The 20,506-nt window shown below is 36.4% G+C and overlaps 1 protein-coding gene across 3 annotated transcripts in view; it reads right to left on the reverse strand.

Moving 5' to 3' along the window:
- LOC117405132 (mannosyl-oligosaccharide 1,2-alpha-mannosidase IB-like) overlaps positions 1–20,506 on the reverse strand; it is a 94,997-nt gene that overhangs the window by 44,453 nt on the left and 30,038 nt on the right. For all 3 annotated transcript variants that reach the window (XM_059029963.1, XM_034007947.3, XM_059029964.1), the window contains one exon: positions 14,758–14,854. In XM_059029963.1, the coding sequence (XP_058885946.1) occupies positions 14,758–14,854 (97 nt within the window). The remainder of the gene's footprint in view (positions 1–14,757; positions 14,855–20,506) is intronic.

Here is a 20,506-nt window from a genome sequence, read left to right on the forward strand (position 1 = left end):
GATTCATTTAATTGAAGGTCTGGAATTGGAAAAAACAGATATGAAGTTAAGCTTCTAGGTGTTTGCCAACAAAGAGTTTAAAAGAAATGCTTGTTGCAACCTTGTGACTGTGACTAAATGCATTTCAAAGAAAGTTCAATGTGGAAATACACTATAGGATTAAAAAAGTATGCAGTCAAATACTGCTTGCTGAATTTACTTTTGCTTGATTCAAGATGGTGACGAATGACAGCTTGGATGGTAACGAGTTAAATAAATGAAAAAAAAACAAAACTTGTTGTATTTACACTGCACTGCATCCTGTTCATAACATTGCCTTCATTTCTGTTTGATTGCCGGCTTTGTCACCCTTGTTCATGGCTCGTTTGCAAATCATATCTGCACTGAAACATATAAGAGCAACGCCTTACTCTATAAACACATTCATCATTCATAGAGTAAGGCACGCCGTTAGTGAAGCAGAAAGCTTCATTAAACCCCAGGCGACAGCTCCATTACTCATAGCTCCCCAAGTCAAAGCGTAACAATAAGGTAACACTGTTGGAAAACACAGTCACAATTAAATATAGGGAGGGAACTAAAGAAATTCTTTAAATCTGTGATGCATGTATTACTGACCGTACAATGTCAAAACACATTTCAACCTCTTTTTCTTCTTGTTCACATCCATATCATCTCATCATAGCAGGAATAGTGGAATTCAATGAGTGTCAAGAAAAATAAATTATATTATGGCATTTAAAATAAATACAGTAGATGATTTTTGTCAGCAGTCAAGTTTTACCACCACAATAACACTGATTGTTTGTAGCATAGGTCAACAGTATTTACCAAACAGTATTTACTGTATGAGTTTACAGAACAAATGTAAACGTGGCATCCACTACACCCAGACACAGTGTCAGCAGAGGAAAACATTGTGGCTTAAACCAAATTATAAGCAGATGCAAATGATGTGCCCACAGGGATCTTTTTAGATGACTCTTTTTGGTCTTTTCTTTTCCCCAGCATGGTAATGATATGATAGCCTTTCCTTAAATCCAGTTCTATTTAGCTCTATTAACATTAATTCTAGCATTTCCCTAAAGCTGAAAAATGATCTTAATTTAAACTGCCACTTACACTCCGCTTCTTTTTGCAACTTTATAAAAGCAAAATTGAAAAAAGAAAGAAGATTAAAATCATTTTGACAGTGCTTCCAGTTTGAGAAATAAAATGCATCTTCCAAAAAAAAAAAAAAAAATGCCAAAACAAACCTTGAAAGACTGCCAAGTTGACTTGCAGTTTTTTGCCAATTTTTTTTTTTTTCTAAAAAATGTAGAATCTACGTTTAAATTATTTAACAGTTTGTTTGTCTTTTGGTATGTGTTTTTTTTATGGCAGTATAAACTATTGTGCATAAAATGCTTACAAAAAAGAATGCTTTTAATTTCAAAAGCAACAAAACCATTCTATAAGGAATGGACTCAAGTAGCTGTTTCTCATGGGTACAAATGTACACATACAGAACTTTCAGAGGTTTTTTTTCTTTTCAATTTGCTCCCTTAGTCTCGGCTTAACAGTAAATCCCATTGATGTAAGAGGATTATAAATATTTCAAATAAAGAGATCTTAGCTCATACATACAGTATTTATTTGTAATTTGCCTATGGGTATTTCTTTCAATCAACAAAAAAGTTGTGACTGTCACCTTGTGGCCTTCAAAGACACATGCTGCTCCTATGAGTCGGCATGTCCATCAATACAACACATGTATAATGGATAGCACTGAGGAACGCACTATTCCTTCAGGTTATTATTATTATTATAATTATTATTATTATTATTATTTTAAACAAACAGAATAAATGATGACAGGGAAGCAGCATTTCTCATTTTGCATTCCGATACAAACTAGCCCTGATCCGGTCTGGGTACCTGCTCTGGGGTTGACATTACTGACCTGTGGGCAAACGCATTGGTTTAAGTAATTTAATAAACAACCTCTAAATAACCTGGATTTATTATAAGAATGTTTGTTTTCTGTCACCAAAAATTGCCATAGTTTGTCAGATGAGCCTGGCGGCTGTCTATTATACATTTTTCTATTAATGCAATGAAACAGCTCTTTGGTGGCTACCTAAGGGTCTTAAGTGGTACACATGGTAGCCTATGTCACAGGGGGTTTCTATCCAGGTTGAGACAACATGAGTCCCAGTACAACAGACTCCTACGCTAATATTGTCCAAATCGTGGAGCTGTAAGCAAGCAATGCTTTAGGTTTGTCAGATTTAAAGTGCTTCGTTAAAATAGCTTCTGTGATGTGGGATCGCAATGACACATGTTTTTATCTGTCCAGATCTGTAAGGAAACTTATTTTTATGATTTATAATGATTGATGTCCAAACAGTGATTAAGAATTAAACACGATCCTTTAATAAAAAGTGACATGCATACTGAACATTATCGTGATGCACAATAATATAGCGATAGCTTTAACGGAAGTGAAGTAAACGGCCAGTTTGACCTATTCTTTTGGGAACACAACAGGCATGATCTCCACAGTGTCCCAGAGTTCAGGATGCTTCAAGACATAACTCGTATCTCAAAGAAGCATCTCTTCTATGCTAGTATTTATACCTGGCTATCTCAGGATGCTAAAAAAGCGTGTCTGTGTTCTTCTGTTACATATAGCCTTTGGCAGTTTTCCAGTTGTCAGCTGCTGCCCCTCAGGTACAACTAGGGGTTAACAAGTGGTTTCCTTCTTTATATCATTTCATTTAACTACAACTTATTCCCTTCGCCTACATTGCTCCTGAATTCTATCATGTACTTACCATATTCCTCTTATAAGTTCATAAAAGAAAACATACCGTTTTCCATCAGTTACCCCAATGTTCCAGGCGCATGTAATGTATTTCCCTACAGATCCTTTGTAGCAAAAGCAGAAATCAAGATTATTTATAAATGGTTAATTTTAAACTGCATCCAACACTGTACACTGCCCTGAAACCGAAGCCAAGTTTTTTGCAAAATCAGGGCAGTATAAATCAGCAGGCACCACTGCTATTCACAGCAGTCATTAGAATTTGTCCTTAAATTCTCCCTTCAATCTGATCTCTCCAGCACTTTCTAATCACCATAAGCTGAAAACAAAGCACCAAAGTTTAATGAGAGACAGATAAACACACAGAGATCAGAGGAGAACTGGACTGTCATCCATGTGATAAAGTACTGTACTGTATTGAGCAGCAGTGTGATAAACTTGCAACTTTCTACTGTAGCCAACAGGTATGTCAGTAGCCTATACAGTACTCCCCTGCAGTAAATTCAAAAGTATCACCATCAAGCATTTACAGGTAATAAGTATTACAAGTGACACATAAACTGTATCCTCAGATTCTCATACCAGTATTAAAGACTGTACTTTATGAAATCCAGCCTATTATGTCATTCACTGTGAAAGTATTAAGTGAATGTACAGCTAACATGGTGCTACAGTATGAACTGGATATGGAGACGGCTATTGCTAGTAGAAGTTATAATTGACTTACAAAACCGGGACATACCATCAAATTCTCCTCAGGACAAGCTGTGCTTTATTAAGGTATTGCTATTTTTAAAGCCCCTTGATAATAAGATCTAAACCTCAGCGCTCAGAAGAAAAAGCTGTGAACAATATCCTGTACTTTGCTTTATATTAAGCTGTTGTAACCCGTTTTATCTACAGCTTGTTTGCTGCCTGTATTTCCACCCCAAGGAAAATGCAATCTCAATAGGTCTTTCTGGTTACAAAAATGATTGCAAATGCTTGTTGCTTTGCTGAAAGTACAGTACATTGATCTCTAGAGTCAAACAACGTGTGATTTAAAAGCTTCTTTATCATGGCTGAAACTATTAACAGTGCATCAATGTATCATGACTCTTACATACAGTATCATGATACATAACCAAAAACATAACTTGTAGACCACCAAATAGGTTACTGTAATGATAAATACTGTAAGGGTTATTTCAAGTTGATATGAACTACATGCTACCCTAGCATACTTAACATTTACTGTAATGATAAATACTGTAAGGGTTATTTCAAGTTGATATGAACTACATGACCAGAATGTGTCCTTCATGATCATTTTATTTTAGTGTATCATACAGATTAGCCTATCTTTATCTTTGCATTTATTACAAAGTATTAAACCTCTACATCCATTGAATGACAACAAGTAAAAAAAAAAAATAAAAAAAAAAAAATCAGTTAGAAAATAAAGGAATGTGCCGAATTTGCACCATCGTTTGGCTGTTTAGGAAATAATATATTAAAAAAAAGACCTGATCTCTTCTAATTAAACAAATCAGATGCTATAGAAGTTGTTAAGTCAAGCATTGTTTGAATCTAGAGATCAATTTACATCCCACCACGGTTTTAAAGTAACATGCGTAGACTACAGTAGCATTTCTTGTAACAATTGTAAGTCACCCTGGATAAGGGTGTCTGCTAAGAAATAAATAATAATAATTAAAAGTGGATGATCCTCTACCATGTGGTGAACATTAAAAAAAACATTAACATTAAAAAAATATTTTTTGACACGTCTACATTTTTATATTTTGAATACCTTATGTGAAGGAATGTCATCAAAAAGGGCTCAATTCAATGTACTTGTAGCTTAGGGGAAATGGATTTAGAAAACACAAATTCATGCAATAAACAATGAGCATGTGTCTGCTGTTTATATTTTTCTTTTTTATTCCTTACAAATTTGCATTAATAGAATAAAAATAAATAAATAAATAAATAAATAAATATTTAGATTTTTTACCCCTAGTTGAAATTTAATAGGATTGGGCTCTAAGATGCATCACAACTGGAAAAGCATTTCAAATATAATCCTGTTGCTGGATATCTGCATCCCCAGCAGGGGGCAAATACCTGCTGTTAATGTACACACTGTAGTTACCTGTTTCTGTCCTGCTCAGGGGCGTTAGTATTATTACTAATGCAGACATGGCAAACCCCTGTGGCAGTCTGACTTCCAGAGGTTGCCTTAAGGCCACTCTAGGCTTAAGATCAGAAGACCTGATTTCACAAATTTGCTGATGAAGTGCAAATAGGGCAAACACCTTGCAAACCTGTGGCCTTGTCTAATTCATTAACAAATTCATAAGTTCTGCTTCCAGTGCAAATCAACCTGCAACGGTTGATAAATGGAAGGCTTAGATTGCACAGCTGCTTACAGATGGATGCAACTCAAACACGTTTTTCTCAATTTAGTGACTGATTACTGGAGAGATTTTTAAAAAGATACTTATGGCTAGCCACAGGCTACTTTACAAAACACTACTGTAACATTGTTTGACAGAACCACTGCAAAACAACATATATATGCATTTCATTATCAATCCTAGTGGGCTTTTATATATAAACTACTTTCTACATGTTGCTCATTACCCGTTTAATGTATGTATACTTTACATTCAGTCTTACTTCAGAAATCTTCCCCTGTCCAGGGCAGACTCTCTTTAAGGGTTGAAGGAGCAGTTCAATCCACATGCATTTCTAATCCTTGTCCTCTCAAGTGAATAATAAAATTTTAAAAGAAACTTTGTCAACCAGCATCGCATGCATTATAAAATGGGTTTAATTACAATACAAACTTACAGTACTTTGTCATTCTATATCAAATGGACCAATGGTCCCTATCTCACTGACTCAGATGAATGCTCTAGGAAGTGTTTGAAGAACTGGGGGGGGGGGGGGGATGAAAAAGAACACTGAAAAGGGGCCATGTTTGAGATGCCAGATCTTTCAAAATATTTAAGATATCTTCTAGATACTAGCAGTGCACACAGAGCAGGCTAATAATAAAATAAATTCAATGATGACTATAAAAATGCCATATTACACTCCTAAACCACTGTAGTTATCACCTTCACTGTTGTTTCTCCAGCACATGTAACAACATCAAAGATCATATGCAACGTCAGTGTCGCAGGGTCATTGGTTACGAGTTATGAGCCCCCAAAATGGACGTCAGGCCAGAAATGGCATCTCTTCAGCATCTTTAGAACGAGGTATCAGATACTCACTTGTGCTTTTGCTATGTAATTAATCTATGTTTTTGTCTGAAAAAAAAGATAATTATAAAATCGTTCTACTTAAATATGGCCCACTTTCTACTTAAAAATAGCACACTTTCACTAATGGCATTTTATAGGTTTATATGCATCTAGACAGCAAATAAGCAATGGAACCGACAGTAAAACAAACTGTGGTGTCTATGTAAATTATTATCAGTTAAACTACATAAAGTATTTACAGCATTATATACAGTTTAGGAAAATTGTATTTGTATCTATCTTTTGAGGAGGCAGGTCCCAATGACAATACAAAAAAAGTCTTCCTAGGACAGTCTGAATTAGCCATTTTAGTTTTATGAAAACAATGATGTTCCAGAAATGTGAGCAATCTAATGTGAGTAAATCTGCTCTTAACTGAACAGATTTATTATAAATTATCCAACCAGAAATCTGTAGGTCTTTAACTGAGATCCAGCCAACCATAATGGGAAAGCAGTTTAGCAGAACACATTTAGCATGGGCTTTACATTCACATTCATGCACAAGATTATTTTATTATACAGTATTATTTTCTTCTAGACTTCAAAACACACAGATTTATGGCATATCAGAAGCACATGTGTGTAATCTACAGTGTGTTGCTTTTTGAGTTCTGACGCGCTGTAGGATGATATTTCTGGCCCAACGTCCACTTTGAGGGTTCATAACTCAGCAACCAATTATCCTGTGACACTAACATATACACTCTGGTGATAATCTGGTGAAACACGAGAACGACAGTGGTTCACGAGTTCTTGAGAGTACAATACAATTCAAGTCCAGGGCAGAAAGTGGACATTTAAATCTGATGGCTGTTTGGGGAACTGCGTAAAATGGTCTGCGTTTTTATTGAATTGGTCTTCAGCATCTATCCATCACTACGAAAAAACAACGTGCGTTATGCACAGCTGATAAAGCTCCACTGACCGAAACACCTATCAACTGTATCAAAGTAAAAAGACACATTTTTATCATATTCCCCTGTGCAACTTTTACCAGAATCCAATGTATGGCTTCAGGGGTCTTGACTAGAACGCAGTGATAACTGGATGTGGATCTATTTTCACAAAACAACAATTCTGTGTTGCGGATGGTGTATAGATACCAATCAAAGTCATCTGGAGCCTCTGGTCTCTCACTGTTCCAGAACACATTCAGAGGTCTTGATGCAGAACTACACACATTCCGTTTATGAAATCATAAAACCCATAAACTCATTTCTTAATTCAAACGGTGTTAATACAGATCAATCTTAACCTGTTTACAAGAAAGGCATTACTTTATCTTTATCATGTGTTGTCCGAATGACAACAATATTTTTTCAACATAATCCCATTTGTACTGATATATTCATTCACACATCATGGGTACAATCAGTTGAATTCCTTTTTTCTTTTCCCAAATTGGAGAAAGAGGATTTTTGTTCTAAACGTTGCAGTGTGTCCAGTTCCTGCTCCCTCCTGCAACAATGTGGTGCTCTGATTTGAAGTGAGTGTCGTATTACAGGTACAGAAAACAAGCATTGTTGCAGAAGGGAGCAGGATCTGGATACACTACGATGCTTATCAGTCCAGAGTAAAAGCTGACATATGATGTATGATCCACGATTTGTGAATACAAATATGAAACTAATCAGGATGATGTTTAAAAATATAACTGTCTAATACGAACAACACTAGACACAGCTAGTGTGTCTCTTGTTAACCCGCTAGGGTGTTCTTAACACCTTAATATACCTAAATCTTGAATACAGAATGTACTCCATAGTAATGCTTACAAGAACTGTGACAGATTACAAAATAATTCAGTCAGCTTCAGAGGCACTCATTTTCAACTTTTAAGAGGTGGTGTGGAAAAAACGGAACTAATGAAATACCCTGATGAACCCTAAAGAATGCAGTCAAGTGGAAGTAAATATATCTAAACTAATCACTATGGTGGTTACTATGGTGATGACGACTGTTGGAGAGTGCAGCCAGCGGCTGGTGTTGATTCGCAGGGAAGCACGCAGAGCACAGAGAAGTTTGGTGTAAAACCAATTATTTTTATTTAAGAACAGTGATAAACAAAAAGCTAATTGAACCAAATATCAAACAATTTGAAGAAAGAAAAAGTGGAAACCAAAAATAACTATTTATAGTCACCTAATCACAGGTACTGACTTCAATAACTGAGTCCAACCATAGAGCTGCAAAACTGCCCTCTGATCTACACAAAAGGAAGATCCTGACAGAACCAACTGACAGCCTTTATACCTTTCCAGGCCTACCCCTCCCCCAGAATAAACCATTATGCAGGTGGTTATACAAGAACAAAACAGCAAACAGTTATCAATAATAAATAAAGTATTCAAAAAGAAACAAATCAATGAATATATATATATATATACAGTGCCTTGCGAAAGTATTCGGCCCCCTTGAACTTTGCGACCTTTTGCCACATTTCAGGCTTCAAACATAAAGATATGAAACTGTAATTTTTTGTGAAGAATCAACAACAAGTGGGACACAATCATGAAGTGGAACGAAATTTATTGGATATTTCAAACTTTTTTAACAAATAAAAAACTGAAAAATGGGGCGTGCAAAATTATTCAGCCCCCTTAAGTTAATACTTTGTAGCGCCACCTTTTGCTGCGATTACAGCTGTAAGTCGCTTGGGGTATGTCTCTATCAGTTTTGCACATCGAGAGACTGAAATTTTTGCCCATTCCTCCTTGCAAAACAGCTCGAGCTCAGTGAGGTTGGATGGAGAGCATTTGTGAACAGCAGTTTTCAGTTCTTTCCACAGATTCTCGATTGGATTCAGGTCTGGACTTTGACTTGGCCATTCTAACACCTGGATATGTTTATTTGTGAACCATTCCATTGTAGATTTTGCTTTATGTTTTGGATCATTGTCTTGTTGGAAGACAAATCTCCGTCCCAGTCTCAGGTCTTTTGCAGACTCCATCAGGTTTTCTTCCAGAATGGTCCTGTATTTGGCTCCATCCATCTTCCCATCAATTTTAACCATCTTCCCTGTCCCTGCTGAAGAAAAGCAGGCCCAAACCATGATGCTGCCACCACCATGTTTGACAGTGGGGATGGTGTGTTCAGGGTGATGAGCTGTGTTGCTTTTACGCCAAACATAACGTTTTGCATTGTTGCCAAAAAGTTCGATTTTGGTTTCATCTGACCAGAGCACCTTCTTCCACATGTTTGGTGTGTCTCCCAGGTGGCTTGTGGCAAACTGTAAACGACACTTTTTATGGATATCTTTAAGAAATGGCTTTCTTCTTGCCACTCTTCCATAAAGGCCAGATTTGTGCAGTATACGACTGATTGTTGTCCTATGGACAGAGTCTCCCACCTCAGCTGTAGATCTCTGCAGTTCATCCAGAGTGATCATGGGCCTCTTGGCTGCATCTCTGATCAGTCTTCTCCTTGTATGAGCTGAAAGTTTAGAGGGACGGCCAGGTCTTGGTAGATTTGCAGTGGTCTGATACTCCTTCCATTTCAATATTATCGCTTGCACAGTGCTCCTTGGGATGTTTAAAGCTTGGGAAATCTTTTTGTATCCAAATCCGACTTTAAACTTCTCCACAACAGTATCTCGGACCTGCCTGGTGTGTTCCTTGTTCTTCATGATGCTCTGTGCGCTTTAAACGGACCTCTGAGACTATCACAGTGCAGGTGCATTTATACGGAGACTTGATTACACACAGGTGGATTCTATTTATCATCATTAGTCATTTAGGTCAACATTGGATCATTCAGAGATCCTCACTGAACTTCTGGAGAGAGTTTGCTGCACTGAAAGTAAAGGGGCTGAATAATTTTGCACGCCCCATTTTTCAGTTTTTTATTTGTTAAAAAAGTTTGAAATATCCAATAAATTTCGTTCCACTTCATGATTGTGTCCCACTTCTTGTTGATTCTTCACAAAAAATTACAGTTTCATATCTTTATGTTTGAAGCCTGAAATGTGGCAAAAGGTCGCAAAGTTCAAGGGGGCCGAATACTTTCGCAAGGCACTGTATATATATATATATATATATATATATATATATATATATATATATACACACTAAACATTCATCTAACACATGCATTGATACTATGCTTTAAAACAAGCAGAGGGAAACTTAATTAAAATCAGCTATCCCCCCCTTTCAATATCTTCTACAGGTACTGCCCTGCTACAGGAAGTCAGTACCCAGGGATCAATAAAAGCTTCCCTCACCAACATGGCTGGTTCCCCACTTCCTGTTAAGATGGAGGACCATACCACCAAACCCAACTCAGGTTACCTGAACCATTACATATTAAAAAACATGCACATTAAAATAACTGTTGTTCATTTTATCTTAACAATAGTACCGCAATACATTGTTCTGGAAGTGTGCACCCTTCCAAACCAACTGTCTAAACAGTACTCTTGATTAACCTTTCTTTTGTTTTTCAGGACACTCCCAACCACAGGCCTCCAGTCCTGATACACCAGGTAAGTGAATTTTGTTTTTATTATTTTCCTTACTAGACACAAGGTTCAGCGACACTATACGCAAACAGTTAAAAAAACAAATTTGCAGAAAATGTCCAGATACATACTGAGAAAAATGTGAGGGTCTCCTCCCTCACATATCCCCCTCCTTAAGCTTTCCCGTGTTCTACAGGGACACGAGAAAGAAAGTCTGCAATCTGATTCAAGGCTCCTGCCCTGTACTTTACTGTATATTGAAATGGTTGCATTGCCAGGTACCAACGAGTGATATGCGCATTGGAGTCCCTCATCTTCCCAAGCCACTGCAACGCTCGATGATCTGTCTCCAAAGTAAACTCACGGCCGATCAGTGACCCATCTCAGGATGTGGGTCGACACGCTTTGACTTGAGTTGAGCGAGACAAAATGCTTGACGGGCGTTCGTGAGCCGACGCAATAACAAACAGCCACGCCTGCATGAAAGTTTCACTTCTGCAAGCCACGTTTCTGTTTAGCCATATTTTTGTTGCTTGAGACACAGTATGAGCCAGATTGCAGCAGGGATGAAGAAACATTTGTTCTAATCAATATTTGAGCCGACGGTTCATTCCAGTGAAGCTTGGATGGAAGCGTCCGTAACAAGCTGCTTCCGGGGCATTGGTACGCACATGGTCTACTTGCGCCTGTCACCCAGGTCAACCCTGCTTTATCAAAAGCAGTGTGAAATCGCGTACCCAACCCGCATAACACCGGGTCTTGCCCTGGTAGGTTCTGACCCTGGTAGATCATGTCAGTGTGAAAGAGGCATGTAATACCTTCTCTGCTTTAATCCTATTAATATTGCTTTCAAATAGAACTGGACTATTTTTTTTCTGTTTATTATTATTATTTTTTTTTTTAATAACTTCCGAGTGAAATACAATGTTACATTTTCCATGATGGAATTATGCCGTTTGGAAAAACAAAATCATCACATAAATATACCTAAACCTCTGCAGCACTGTTCTATGTTAATCAATAGTGATATTAATTACTGTGCTGGGAAATTCCAGGTTGGACTGCCAGTGTCTCTGGATTAACAATGGTGCAGTTTTTAAATAGCTACTTAGAAACCATTTTGGAATGCGTTGGTGTAACAGTGAATGTCTTTAACTACTTAATACAAAGAAACACTCCTCGTCCACATTAACGTGGTTCTTGCTAGAAATAACCACTGCAATGTATATACTGATGGTACTGTATCATTCCTTGGTGTCGGTTTAAAACATTCTTCCACAGTGACATTTTTCTGGCAACTCTAAGTGCTAAGTTTATATTTCCAAAATGTAATCAAAAGGGCATCATTCCAATGAAATACAGTATTTAAAACTCATGTGAGCCACAACTTAACAATTACGCAGCAAGATTTGCCTTTCTTCAGTGATGAAGCCAGTATTCTTGGAAGATGAATTTGGTACTTAACAGGAATGAGAACAGAGTACTCAATTCCATCTCAAATTCCATTGGAGATTTACCTTAATGTATTCCTTAATGTTTTAGAGAGCATTATCTCCCTCGTTTCACCTGCAGAATTTACATTACTGTTGGAAAATTCTACATTGAAAACTACTACTGAATAAGATATGTTAGAACTTATCACTGGATTTAAGGCTTTGTTAGTACTGTAGCCCTAGCTGGTTAGAATAAAAAACTCTAAAGCTGAGGGGACACTAATCTAATCTAATGTTGCCAGAAAATGTAGAACAAAATCTGTTGCTTCTACAATGTTGATTCTACTTTTTGTATCTGAGCCCCCAGCAAAATCATGTAAGCCCAGATATATTTATAATTTAAGAGCCCCCGAAACACTACCCAATATTGAAACTACTTGACGTAGAAAACAACTATCAAATGGAAGCCTTATTCATTAACCCAAACATAGTTGTAGGTATGATGCAGCACGTCAAGCTGCAGATAACCCTATTCTCCATCTGTGTTCGTTTTTACTGACTTCTACTGCAACAGAAATACACATACTCTCTCTCTCTCATACTTTAATGTTTTATCATGTCCTTTGAGACATATTGACTCTTGTCTTATCAGGTTCCTTTTGTTTACCTTCAATTATTAGAACCGTGGATTTACATAAAAAATATGCATGGCTTGTTAATGAAGACTAGTTAACTGTAACTTTTAACAATACCCAAAAATCGATCATGAGACTTTTCCTGATGACATCCCACACTGGCTTCACCGAGATAGCCAGTCACATGACTTTTCTCATGACTTTCCATTGGTTGACTAATCCTATGAAGTAATGTTGCTTTTACAAAATCAACTCTCTTTTGATAAAGTTGCCTGAAACTTAGTTTGCATATCACTTTCTACAAAAAAATCTCCCTTTCTACAGTTTTCTAGCAACATGTAGACTAGTGTCCCCTTGGCTTAAAATGTTTAAAAGCTCTTGGCTTTCATTTTTGTTGGAACTAGGCTGAGAATAGGGCAATTTACACCACCAAAGTATTGTATGTTTTTGTTTGTTTGAATATTTTCTTATTGCAAGCTGTTTCTTTTTTTTATTAAACATTATTGCATTAGGACCACACACTTAAGAGCCTCTGCTTTCTGAGGGCCATCATTCTAAACTGCCTAACCTCCCAGGGAGGCATATGACTGAGGTAAATTCTTCTAAATGTATTTCACTTATTATTTTTGTAAGTTCTTGCGTTATTCTGCTCTTCATTAAATTTCTTCCGGTCTTCTCCAGATAAAACTTGAAATCTGCAGGCTTTTGTAGTTTGTTTTGGTAGTGACTGTTTTATTGTGTTCATGTACTGTACTGGTCTTAGAGTTTGTTTTTAAAAACAAGGCTAGCAGGTTTATCATCAACCAAATACACAAGTCTCGTACAGCACTGTACATTATAAGACTGTTAAACACTGAAGTTTAGAAGAAAATTATCCTTCAGTAGGTATAATAACAACAAGAATTATAATAATCGTTGGCTTCAAAAGTCAGTAGAGATGAAGATATCTTTAGGCTCACAGTTTGGTACTGTTAATGATAATAGCCTCAGAAATGTAAAGAGAGAGTCACATTGTCACAGCGGTGTGCTGTCTAGCTGGGAGCAGTTACTGTCTATACTAAGAGTACTGTTATTACTCCCTGTCATCATAAAAGAAAACCAAAATGGGTAGTACAAAAAAATTTAAAATACAGCAAATGTAGGCTCTTTTGAAAATGGCATGATAAACCAATGTCTCGCCACAAATGCCTTTAGCACAATGTCACGGACAACACATCCTCACTCTAATTAAAGTCAAAGCACATACATTATCTTTAACTCAAAGTTAGGACTTTGTCTTTCTAACCTTGAGAAAAAACAGACAGGAAGACTGGCAACTAACAAGTTATTAATATTAGCATAGTCATGCATCCTAAAAAAAATGTGTGAAAGCAATCTGTTCTGAAATGTAAAAAATAAAAAATAAATCCACCAGCATATAGTCGGCAAGGTTATTATGTTTTTTGATTAACCGCATCTGGGGAGATCTGGAAACACACACCTCTTGTTTACAGTACCGTTTGTTTGATTGTTTATTTGCTGCTTTATTTTAACATCCCGGTACGGTTTTCTTTTTTTCCATCCTTGTCAACCTCTTTAAAAATCCTAATGATTGTTTATTGTTTTATGCCTAAGCCCAGTGTTAAGACATTAAAGGGCAGATAAAGGGCACCAGTATTTAGACCAACTGCTGTTTATATTTCAAAATTAAGCCTACACCCCATTGATTTTGTATGAATCCTGGATGCTTGTAAGTAGGATGTGCATGGGTATAACCATTTCTATGAGAACACAAAGGCCACTGGTTACTGCAGACTGCTGGGTCCATATTAGTCATTGTGTAGTGGGCAGAAAGTCTGTCACAATCAACAGCTCTAACCCGTGGGGCATACTGCTACCATGTTTCTCATTCTTCATCACTATAGCAAACAATATGCAACCTTTATAAAAATTTAAAAAATAAAGTTTAAAAAAAAAAAAAAAAAAAAAAAAGCTCATTTAAAAGGAACACGAAGGTGCGTGCCGTTTGTATTACTGAAATCACAACCTCAGGCTGTAGCTGTGACACATTCCAGAAAAATGTACCGGTATTAAGATTTGCCTTCCCTACAAAAAATAGCAATTTTGCAGAAGTATTCAGAACAACCTACCGAAGATATTGGTGGAATGTCCTTTCTTGGCGAGAGGTTTCAGTTCATTGTGTCCCCAGCAATACTGTCTGTAGTTGTCCCATGCATGTTTCATCATCTGCAATATGAAAATAATAGTAACTATTAATAGCTAGCTTAGAAAATTGTCACACATAACTGAATGGTTTCTAAACATGAAGTAAAATGGACATGTGAAAAAGATCTGTAGCATTGATATGTCCAGATGTTAAAATTGGCAGTGACATACAGTGGTTAATTTCTACCGGACACCACCTGTAATGGAACATTACTTGAGGGAATCATAGAATACAGCTGTGTACCAACTGTATAAATGGGTAATTGTATGTATAAATAATGTGTAAAAAATAATGTAATTGTATGTAAAATTAATGTGATATCTTGTAACAATTGTAAGTCGCCCTGCAGAAGGGCGCCTGCTAAGAAATAAATAATAATAATAAATAATACCAAACTTTAAGACTCAAAGTGCACTGTCTCTATACAGCAGAATATGGCAGCCACATTAGGCCAGAGGTCACCAACACATTTATCATGCAGGATTTATAAAACCCATTTAACAGAATACAATTATGTACAGTGTAAACGACAATATCTCAACATTTTATATCTAAAACTTTTCCTGAGTAGTTCCTATACACTGAAAATATTGGAAGTTGAAATGGCTAATGAAACACCAGCAGATTAGTTGTGGCGGTGTTGAATTGCACACTATGCTCCCCTCAATGGGGATGTTAAAAAAACTCTTCCAGAGCGAGACTAGATGTTTATTCCCTTAGTTCAATAAGTTCACCTCTAAATACAGCAGGTCTATGAAATGGTGGAAATCAGGCACACTGAATTTTTTTTCAGAGAAAGTGCAACTTCTTCAGGGGCTGAATTTCCTGATAGAATCATAAAAGGAAGGAAAGATCAGAACACAAAACAAAGGGAACAGCATTACAGTATTGTCATTAATATAATTTAAGAGTTATTGTCCAGTTACATCAATGTAATACATGTAACATAAAGCAAAATTGCTCATTTGAATAGCAGTAGCATTCAGACACTGCAATACACCTCAACAACAAACAAAGCATAATTTAGGAAACTGTATAAACATGCAGACTGTTCTGCTGGCGAGTGCCTTTAAAATCAGTCACAGTATATTATGATCAACTGCAGTCTCAACAACTGAAAGGACACATCAATAATAACAGAACCTTGGATGATCAAAGGCGAGCAAACAATATTATGGCTTTAAAGATAAAAGACAGGGATGTGAAGATGTTAATCAGAGCAAAGAGCCTATTTCACTTGTCAGGTATGACTCGCTGTCATGTAAAGTGTGGTTCAGAAAGTCACTTCAACATTTTATGCAAGAGCTTTGAAAAAAATATAGGTGCACCAGAGCAATAAAACTTGGCAGAGAGCATCAGGATACTGTCATTGTAGTGTACCTGCATGGCTAGCTGCTGCAAGATCGACTTTTAAAAATTACAATTGAATTTGTTGCAGGTGGTCAGATAAGGGATTGTGCCGGTAATAGCGCAATCCCAAATGGTTGTTTTAAAACCGCACTTAGGTCTATGTAAGGTTCTTTCTGACCCAAAAGCATGTTGTAAAATCCAGATTGTCATGTGGGTGGGCAGGTCTACCATTATTAACAAGGTACAGACTTTATACTTAAAAGTAAAAGTAATGATGGTCCCTTTGAAACATAAGAAATTATTTTTAAATGAATGGAGGTTTCCCCCCCAAGGATCATTTACTTATTCAGTATGTCCAGCCACAGAGAAAACTCTATAGGCTCCCTGTCCAAAACTAAGGACAGAACAGACTTACAGCACAGTACATAACAGTTGTGTGATTCATTTACAGCATACTGTCTTTATACCTGACCATTGTGTTTAGCTGACCTTCAAAACAAGTCCAGGTTATCTCTGTTCTCTTTATCCACTTTTTATATAAAGAAAAGGCTCAGGCATATGTTAAAAAAAAGGAGCTGAGGACAAAACATCCAAAAATATGTTCACATAAATGCTTAATTTAGAGAAATAGCAACCACAAATAGGGGCCTCGATATCAAAAACATGGTCTGTGCAGATACTCGATCTTCTCTTTGCTTGCTTTGTAAAAACAAAAATGGCAGGCCTACATTTTTTTGTATGCTACCCACTAACAAACCTAACCTAGAGAATTATATGATATCATTGGCATGGAGTATGAAGAATGGCGGACTGTTTAGAATTGGCCACATACAGTAATTTGACTGCATATATTATCACATGAAATATGGTCTACTCATTCTACTGACATTAAAAAAAAAAGAAGAGATTCCCTCTCTGGGATTGAAATTAATGAAGAGAACACCAGAGGGAAAGTACTCTGAATAATGCAAGAAAACGAGGCACATGTTGATAAAAGTATTTAAATCAGCAGAAGAAAATCATTGGCCCACTGGGGTTGTAAAGTAGTGCAATATTTGTGCTTTGACAGTCCAATACAGCCTATTTACAAAATGGAAATGCGAATACAAGCAACAGTATAATACTGTACATTTGTATTACATGTCAAGTAACTGCTGGGCACAGAATTAATCAATGGTAAATAACTGGCCGTACATGAAGTCAGAAGGGGGAAGTATAGTTATTAATCCTTAGTTTCAATAATACTGTTGTTTATATGTGATTCTGGAACAGATTGTACCAATCGGGACCTTTCAAACTTACTGTAGTTTCCATGGCATCGGGAACCTCTTGGAGATAATGAATAGTTTAGATTGCTGGTATGCAATATCACAATTGTTTTTATATGAAGCAATGAGCATGACTTAAAGTCTGTTAGCTGACATGGCTACTGTGGTTTTTATTAACTACAGTCACCATTTTTGGAACCCTTTATTTAATTATGTAAGAACCTGGGCATCAGAACATTTGCATAATATGCTTTTATCCTTCCACAAATACTTGTGGAAAGTAAGTAATGTTTTACATGCATATTCTTTTTTGCATATAAAGCACTTTTGTGGTTAGACTCTTGCTGACATTCCATATCATATGGTACTTACAATATAAGAGGTCTTATTTATTGTTTCTCTGATTAAATTAAAAGTTACAAATAAAAAGCTATTTTAGAAACAAACAAACAAACAAAGTCACAATGCAACTAGAGATTGATTTAACTCAGTAAGACAAAGAAAAGATAGTTCGGAGGTTGAACACAATTGTAGCACCAACCTGTGATCATAAAACTTCATTTTCCAAACTGCTGGGGTTTTCTTTAAATGTATTTTTGCATTCAGATCCATTTTTGAGCTTATAGTTTTCTAATCACACAATAAATTAAATCTGCAAACTTCCCTAAATGTTATTTAAGTTGGAAATCAGATAAGTATTCATTTAATTTACATAATCAGAATAACCAGATTTTTTTTTCTTTTTTTTTTCTGGCGCTTAACAGTTCATTTGGAAACAGATAAATAAACTTTCACTCAAAGTAATTACGGCTGCACAAAATGAAATGAAAGGGTTTGTGCTGCTGTTAGCCCAGATGGTAAACCCAGTAAATCTGCCACAGGTTTTTATGCCTTTCCTTCACAAAGACAGACAGCCAGACAGACAGACCATCATACTGTATATATATCCCAGATTGATATTTTAATCGCTTGAGCTAAAGTATATCCAGAAGTTGAATGTGTCTTATTGACAGAAACACAACAAGATTCAGATACTCTACTTAATGGCTGATAAAGAATGCTTGGATAAGTGTTTCTCTAGATTCAAGTAAAAATAAGAGCATGACATGCATGTAGTCAACCGCTTACTGAAGAATGTCTTTAGCAAGTTATTATTTGGGGGTACTCTAGGAAAACACAGAGAGGAAGTCTCCACCACCATCTTAAAACCAAAATAGAATGCAAAGACTGCACTACCAACAAGATTAACTGAAAAAATGCATATTATGTTCATATGATGCAATTTTATAAAATATGACAAATCTAGGACAGCTATAGCATCATTTGGATAAGAGATTGGCCTTTATGCAATAAGAGAGAAGACAAGAGAGTCCGGAAAATTATTCATCACACTGTCGGTTAAAGGGTATCACTTCAGAAGCCACTTTTGATGTTCACTGGTAACAAAATCTGTAAATCTTGATATTTGTAGAAAAAAAAAAAAATCAATAGCTGACTCTGTTAATAGGTGCACTTACACAACAGCTCACTAATAATAGCCCTGTTGTCTCATGTCTGTGTTAATTTGGTAGGCGACTGTGATGCATGTATATGTAATGCAATTAATGTAATGGCCTGTTTGTCCTGTTAAATAGCAAGCTTTTAATTAAAAATTAAAAACAAGTTTTCACCTGCAACTTTTGTTTCTAGAAATTCTCCACTCAACCCTTATTAGCGGCAAACTTTTTTAAAGAGTTCATAGCTAGGGTCTTGATCTAAATATTTGAGTGAACAAAGCATGACATAGATTCAAAGGCAGAACACCATGTTCGTGGCCACCAGAAATTTTCTGTTATGTGGAATGTTCCTCTTTTCCACAATTATTGTATTTAAAGTGTTTATTCAAGGTAAATTTGACAATTTGCACTTGTTTGTTCAGCGATGACACGCCAATGGCAGCGATTTCTACTTTATTTACTGTTTTTGCCTGAAATATACGTAAAAAAATAAATAAATAAATAAATAAAATAACTGTATTGCATACTTTGTCTTGTAGTTAATTCAGTGGGTAAAGTAAGGCCTTCACAACCTTTTCTTACTTCCGAGATATGTTTATAATACAGTGTAACATATAATGGCTTTGATTACGTTTTGTAAATGAACAAATGTTTGAATACCTGTACTAATTTTTGAACATATCTGAACATGAAAATACCAAGTTTGTCCCAGCACTAAATCAAACTGATCTAAAGAACAAATACAGAATTACCAGATTAACTGTTGGCTAATTATATAATTATTTTGACTCTTTTAAACATAGTGATCGATGGATGGGCTTGAAGTTAAATCTAGCTCTGTAGTTTGGAATCTTGGTGTGGTCTTTGACCCTAGCCTTACTTTCGAGTCACATATCCGCAATGTCACCAAGGTATCCTTTTTTTCACCTTCATAACATTGCTCGTCTGCGCCCTGTGTTGTCTGTGCCTGATGCAGAAAGGCTAGTTCATGCCTTTGTTTCTTCCCAGCTCGATTATAGCAACGCGTTGTTTGCAGGCGTCTCCAAGACTGCTATCAGCAGGCTATAATACATTCAGAACTCTGCTGCTCGCATTTTAACTGGCACTAAACTGGGTGCCCACATTACACCGGTTCTTGCTTCTTTGCACTGGTTGCCAGTTGAGAGCAGGATTGATTTTAAAATACTGTTGTTAACCTATAAGGCTCTGCGGTTTAGCTCCATGTTACATTGCTGAATTGCTTACACGTTACACACCCGTACGTAATCTACGTTCTTCATCCTCAGGTTTATTGGCAATACCCAAAACTAAGCTAAGCTTCGCTCCATGGGCGATGGGGCTTTTTTCCGCTATGCGCCCAAACTTTGGAATGACCTTCCTCAATCTATCTGGGATGCTAAGACCGTGGATGCTTTTAAAAAACACAGTTAAAGACACACTTTTACGTTCAGGCATTTTTATCATGATTTGGTTTTGATTTGTCTAATTTCTTTTTATATTACGTATACTCTTAATATGTTGTATGTATATATGGTTCTCTGTGTTTTTTGTGTTGTAC

This window comes from Acipenser ruthenus, chromosome 9 (genome assembly GCF_902713425.1).
Source record: "Acipenser ruthenus chromosome 9, fAciRut3.2 maternal haplotype, whole genome shotgun sequence".
NCBI classification, from domain to species: Eukaryota; Metazoa; Chordata; class Actinopteri; order Acipenseriformes; family Acipenseridae; genus Acipenser; species Acipenser ruthenus.